The sequence below is a fragment of the Suricata suricatta genome, chromosome 5, assembly GCF_006229205.1.
Source record: "Suricata suricatta isolate VVHF042 chromosome 5, meerkat_22Aug2017_6uvM2_HiC, whole genome shotgun sequence".
Taxonomy (NCBI): Eukaryota; Metazoa; Chordata; class Mammalia; order Carnivora; family Herpestidae; genus Suricata; species Suricata suricatta.
The window spans coordinates 55,861,774-55,867,846 of NC_043704.1; the positions used below are offsets into that span (position 1 = coordinate 55,861,774).

General features: G+C 33.3%; 1 protein-coding gene across 1 annotated transcript in view; it reads left to right on the top strand.

The window, feature by feature from the left end:
• LOC115291709 (T-cell receptor-associated transmembrane adapter 1) overlaps positions 1-4,239 on the top strand; it is a 39,119-nt gene extending 34,880 nt beyond the window's left edge. Inside the window, exon 6 of the mRNA XM_029939260.1 lies at positions 1,924-4,239. Within this exon, the coding sequence (XP_029795120.1) occupies positions 1,924-2,208 (285 nt within the window). The 3' untranslated portion in view covers positions 2,209-4,239. The remainder of the gene's footprint in view (positions 1-1,923) is intronic.
• The last annotated feature ends 1,834 nt before the right edge of the window (positions 4,240-6,073 follow it).

The window sequence follows — 6,073 nt, forward strand, 5'->3', positions numbered from 1 at the left end:
TCCCAGTCTCAAGGAAAAAAACACATTTTCTGTTCCAACATCTGTACATCAATCCCAAAGACGCCATGTAATTGGCTCTGCTTAAATCATATGTCCATTTTTGGTCCAGCTTCTGTTGCCAACTTCTATTCTGTGATCTGATTGGTCCCAGCCTGGGCCACATGCTCAGCCTTGCACAGGGCGTGGGGTACAGCACTGTAATTGACAGCCTCTCCAGGACCAAAGAAGAAGAGTTTCTCAAAGGAAAATAGGGGAATTTATCAAAGAAAAATGATAGAATAAAGTGCTGGACAGACAAAACAGATATTCATTCCTTTGTATCACTGAGTACCTTCTAGTTATTTTTGAACATCACTGACATCTCCTTGTCTGTCTGGGCAAAGGCAAAGGAAGTAGAAGTACAAGGTGTGTGCCTAAAGCAGTGAATTGTCCAGTTTCCCTGGAATACACTTTGGGGGTGGGGGGGCAGGTAGTGGGAATCAAAATAAAAAGATGATGTACATGCATGGAAGACCTTGAATGTCAGAATACGAAATTCATATTTTATAGGCCAAAATTATGGAGACAGAATGGTAAAAATATGAAAGTTGTGCCTGAAGAAGACCCATTTGAAGAGACCACACAGGCTAACTGGCAAAAGGAAGAGACTAGAACAAGCATACCAATGAGGCAGCTATTGCAGTTTCCCGGAAATGATTATTTTAGGAATAAAAAGTCAAAGATACCAGAGAGATTGTAAATAGAACCATCTCTTCTGCCTGGTAGCAAATGTAAAGCATTTAACTTTTAGCATGAAAATGGGTGTAAGAGGGACATCCTTACTGATATGCATTTGAAGTTCTGTTACTCTGAGTGTTACTTCCTTACTCCATGCCCCACTAATTTATATAATTTTGGCCTGCTCCTAAAGGTGAATCCTTAATACAGAAACTCGTGGTTTGATGGCTGTCCTAAAGTTTTAGCCTACAACTTCTAATAACTATAATCCCCCAACTTAACTTTGGGCAGTGATTATAGCTTTCATATATATTATCTCTACTTATTCTTAATACTGTGAGATAGGTACTCTGAATTTATAAGCAAGAAAATTGAGGCTCAAACAGTTTTTTAAAATTGCCCAAAGTCTCATATGATCAGTACTTTATAGAGCAGGGATTCAAGCCTAGGCTTTCCAACACCAAATTCAAGGTTTTGCCTTCAGCCTGTTGGTTCTTCAAGTTTCCGTAGTCTTCTGTTTTTATTCTAGTATTGACCCATGTCTAGGCCAGAAAGAACCACCAGATCCTCTTGGATGCAAATGAATAACTTCAAGGACAACTTAAAATGAGCTCAAAGGGAACCTGGGGACAGGCAGGCAAGGAGGAAACAAAGGGGAAAGATGGAAAATGTAATTCTTGCCAGATGCCAGGCACATAAATGGATACTCTTATCTTTATACTTCTGAATCTTTATACTCCTGAATCTCAAAAATGAAGAAAAATTAGGGACTTCTGTGGGTACCATCGAATGACCAGTTATTAAGCATGTGTAAAGTACATTTTGAGAGTCATTAAATCCCTTCCTATCATGCATGTTCCCAGTTTAACAAATCAGAGTATTGATAAAAGCAACAAGGGGCAAGAGCTACGTATGGTAAAGGCAGGGGGAGAGGACATAAGAGTCCACCTAAAATGTTCATGTCTATTTTGTGTTTAAGAAAGAAATAAAAATATATTTACATAACTCTCATCTCATCATTTTTTCTACTCAAAAGTCTTGAGTTGACTATTGCTTTTTGTTTTCATCCTAACTGCCAAATTTGGCAAAACAAGGGAGCCAGAGTCCAGAAAACAAGCTGTTTTTCATAGACTTTAGAAATCCCCCAAAGTCATCAGAGTTAAAGAATGAGCTAACAATGAAAACTTAACATGCCTGTCTTTTTAGGTGACCGAGGAAGCACAGATATTCTATGCCTTCGTGGATCACAGCTCCGAGGGGAAGCGCAGAAAGACCAAGAAACAGAACACTGATCTGTCAGACAAGGACAAAGAAAACCCATTATGTGCACCTGTGGATGCAATTCTTTCTAAGACCACTCCAGTAGAGAGCTTCCCACCTGAAAGCCAGGAAGTAGAGGAAAGTGTTCATGATGATCCCATCAGACTGTTTGGATTGATTCGTGCTAAGAGAGAACCCATAAACTTGCTGGACTATGATCTAGCTCAATAATCTGCCTCTTAATGGAAACGTTAAAGAAAACAACATGATTTGTGAGGGTGACAATCTAAATCATTTGCTAGTGGGATGGTGGCTTACCTCTTTCTCCACAGCTTATGTTCATGCACACCAAATATAGTGCCATGAAATTAGTTATTTGAATTTGCTTAACAAATGCCTAAGTAGTAAAATGTAAAATAAAATCAAGTTCACCAACTGAGCCTAAAAACAAATCCCAATTTCACCAACAATTGTCAGTGAAATAAAATGTTTAAAAAATGTTGTAAGCATAAGTTTTCTTATGCTTAACATTCTAGAACATGTTGAAAGAAAAGTAAAAGTCATTTTTCAGAAAGCATTTTTACTTCCTTATCAATATGGAACACCCCTTAATTGAAAGAAATTTCTGATTGAAAGCCATGGGACATTAAATATATTCCTAACAGAAGTAGAAGAATCTTCTTATGGAGTATTTTCCCTCAATAGAACTACCATTGTTACTTTAAAAAATTATTGTAATTTAATGCATATCCTTTAAAACAATAAAAAACTATAAAAAAGAATTTAGATATTTCACCAGCCATAGATAATCACTGTGAGCAAACTTTCTATATCCCCTTCTAGAAATTTTTCTGGGCATGCCTATGTACTTACATCCATTGTTTTGTTCTTTCTTTTATACCAAAAAGGGAGAGTGATTACTTTATACATATTATTTAAACATTTTTCACTTAATATGTTGGGGATTTATTTTTCTTTTTTTAAAGCTATAACTAAATACAGTTACATATTATAAGTTTAATGCTGGCATAGCATCTCATTGATGACATTAGAATTTATTTAAATAATTTGAAAGTACTTTCAGCTCATTTCCAAGTTCTGTTTTTCACTTTTACACATAATTATTGCAATAAGAATGCATCTCCACCCGTGTTTAAGTATTTATCTGACTTCTTGAGGCTAAATGCCTAGGAAAGGAATTGCTGCTCTAAAAGGTGTGTATAGTGAGTCTCCATAGAACAAATTTCTAAAAGGACAAGAGTCTGGTCAAAGTGTGTGTCCAAGTTGAATTCCTATACGGCCCCCCAAAAAGTTGTTTAAAAAACTTTCTGTTACCTTTCTCCATTTGGAATAGGAGTTTAATTGGGTTTCAAATAATCACGGACCAAGAAAACTGAACATGTAAGCTGTTAGTACTGCTCTCTGACCAGAGCTTCATGGATTTTATTCATTCTTTCTTCAATTCTGTTGAGCTCCTACTGTTGTATAGATAGTAAGTTAGGCACTGATGTACAATGAAAGAAAGAGACCCTGTCTCTGTGGGACTTATAGATGAGTAGGAAAGATGAGCATCAGCTTAACAAAGTATAGCTACTGGTAAAAAAACAAATAAATATTATTAAGAAAAGAGAAGAATGAGAAATAATAATCGAGAGAGGCATCTCTGAGGAAAACATTTTAATTCTGAGAACTGAAAAATGAGGAACCACCCACGGAAAGACAGAGGAAGGAAGAGCATGTTGTATAAGAATTCTATCCATATTCAGAAGTAACAGCTCTGTCAATAACTATTTTCTATGATGAACTGGTAAAACATTAAATGTCAATGCCAAAGTAAAATATTTGAAGTTGTCCATAATGCCACTAAAAATCCAAAAAATATTAATGTCTAAGAATAAAAGAAAAAGAATCAGGTTTCTGACTTTAGAGAATCATAAACACATAGGAAATAATAATTAACAATTGTATATTAACTTTAAATTTAATTTTTAAATTAAAATAAAATCTTTGCTTTTGTATATGTTTATGTAACATTTCTATACATATCATGGTTCAGTAAGAATAAAGTTTGATTGTATTTTGGCAGTTAGTTTTTCCCACATCCCCTAAAGATATTTGAATTTTTTGCCTCTGCTTTGTATCATTTGAATTCCACTTAATATTTTGAGTTTTATGCATCAAATATACTTCATGACTGATAATTTGGAAGGTTTTTAGCTACGCATTCAAATTCTTTAACAAATAAAAGATTACTCAAAATTATCTATTTCCTGTTGAGTGAATGTGCTCCTTTGTGTCTTTTGACTAATGTGTCCCTCTCATCTAAGTTGTTAAATTTATTGGCATAAAGTTGATCAAAATATTCCCATATTATCCTTTTCATATCTGTAGACTCTAGTGGTTTAACCTATCTTTAATATAGCAATTTGCTTCTTTTTTTCCTCTTATCTCTCCAGTTAAAGATTTATTAATTTTATTTTATTTCCTCAAAGAACCAGTTACCATTCACATAATTTTTCCATTATTTTTATATTTTCTCTTTTGTTGATTTTCCCTCTCATCCATATGACATTATTTCTTGTTTATTGTGTTTCATTTGTACTTTTTTAGCTTTTCAAGGTGGAAGCTGACGTGAGTAATGAGACTTGCTTCTTGTCTAAAATAGGCATTTAGGTTTTCATATATTTCCCATAAATTTGATATATTGTGTTTTTATTTTTATTTATTTCAAATATTTCTACTTTTCTTTGATTTCTTCTGTGACCTATTGGTTATTTAGAAGTGTGTTATATACTTTCCAAGTGTTTCAAGAGTTTCCAGACCTATCTTTATGTTATTGATTTCTAATTTAACCCCATTATAGTAAGAAACATATGACATGAATCCTTTAAGGTTTATTGAGGCTTCCTCTAATGCCCAGAATATAGTCTATCTTGATGAATGATGATATGCACTGGAAAAGAGTGCATAATCTATTTTTGTTGCATAGAATGTTCTCTAAATGCCAATTAGATTAATTTGGTTAATAAAGTTTTTTGAGCCTTCTGTGTCCTCCTAATTTAAAATGCATTTTTATAGGCAGCATACAATTTATTTTGCTTTTTAAATACAATCTGAAAATCTCTGCCATTTAATTGGGGTGTTTAGACCATTCTCATTTAATGCAGTTATTGGTATGGTTATGTTCAAAACAGCACTCTTGATATCTGTTTTCTATTTGTCTCATCTATTCTTCATTCATCTTTTTCCTTTTTTTATGACTTCTTCTATATTACAGTTGACATTTAAACAATACAGGGGTTAGGGATACAACCCCCTCAATAATAAAAAACCCACATATAACTTTTGAACCCCCTAAAACTTAACTACTCATAGCCTCCTGTTAACTAAAAGTCTTACCAATAAAGTCAATTAACACATAATTTTTATATTATATGTATTACATACTGTATTCTTACAACAAAGCATGCTATGAAAAAGAAAGTATTATTAAGAAGATCATAAGAAAAAGAAAATACATTTACAGTACTATTCGATATTTATATGTAAAAAAACTGCATATAAGTGAACCCATGCAGTTCAAACCCATGTTGTTCAAGAGCCAACTGTACATTTGTATTTATAAGATTCTTTTTTATCTTTGTTGTTGGATTAGCAGTTACAAATCTGCTGTGTTATTTTAGTGATTGCTTAGAGTTTATAATAAATATTTTTAACTTACCACTGTCTACACTCAAATGATATACCACTACTTTGGTGTAGTATAAGAACCTTAAAACACTGTACTTCCATTTCTGGCCTTCTGGCTTTTGTGCTCTGGGTTTTATTTCTTTTATACATTGTTATTAATTTTTTCATTAGTGAGGAATTCTCCTTGCTATAACCTTTAATAAGGCCAGTTCTCATTTTCAAAAATTTAAGTAATAATAATAAGTGTCTTCCTGTTTATCTCTGTAGTTAATATTTCCAGAACACTTCAATCCTTTTGTAGATCCTGGCTTTCATCTTATATCATTATTTCTTTGCTAAAAGGACTTTCTTAAACATTTTTCTTAGAACAGGTCTGCTAGTTATGAATTCCTCCAGCTTTTATGTA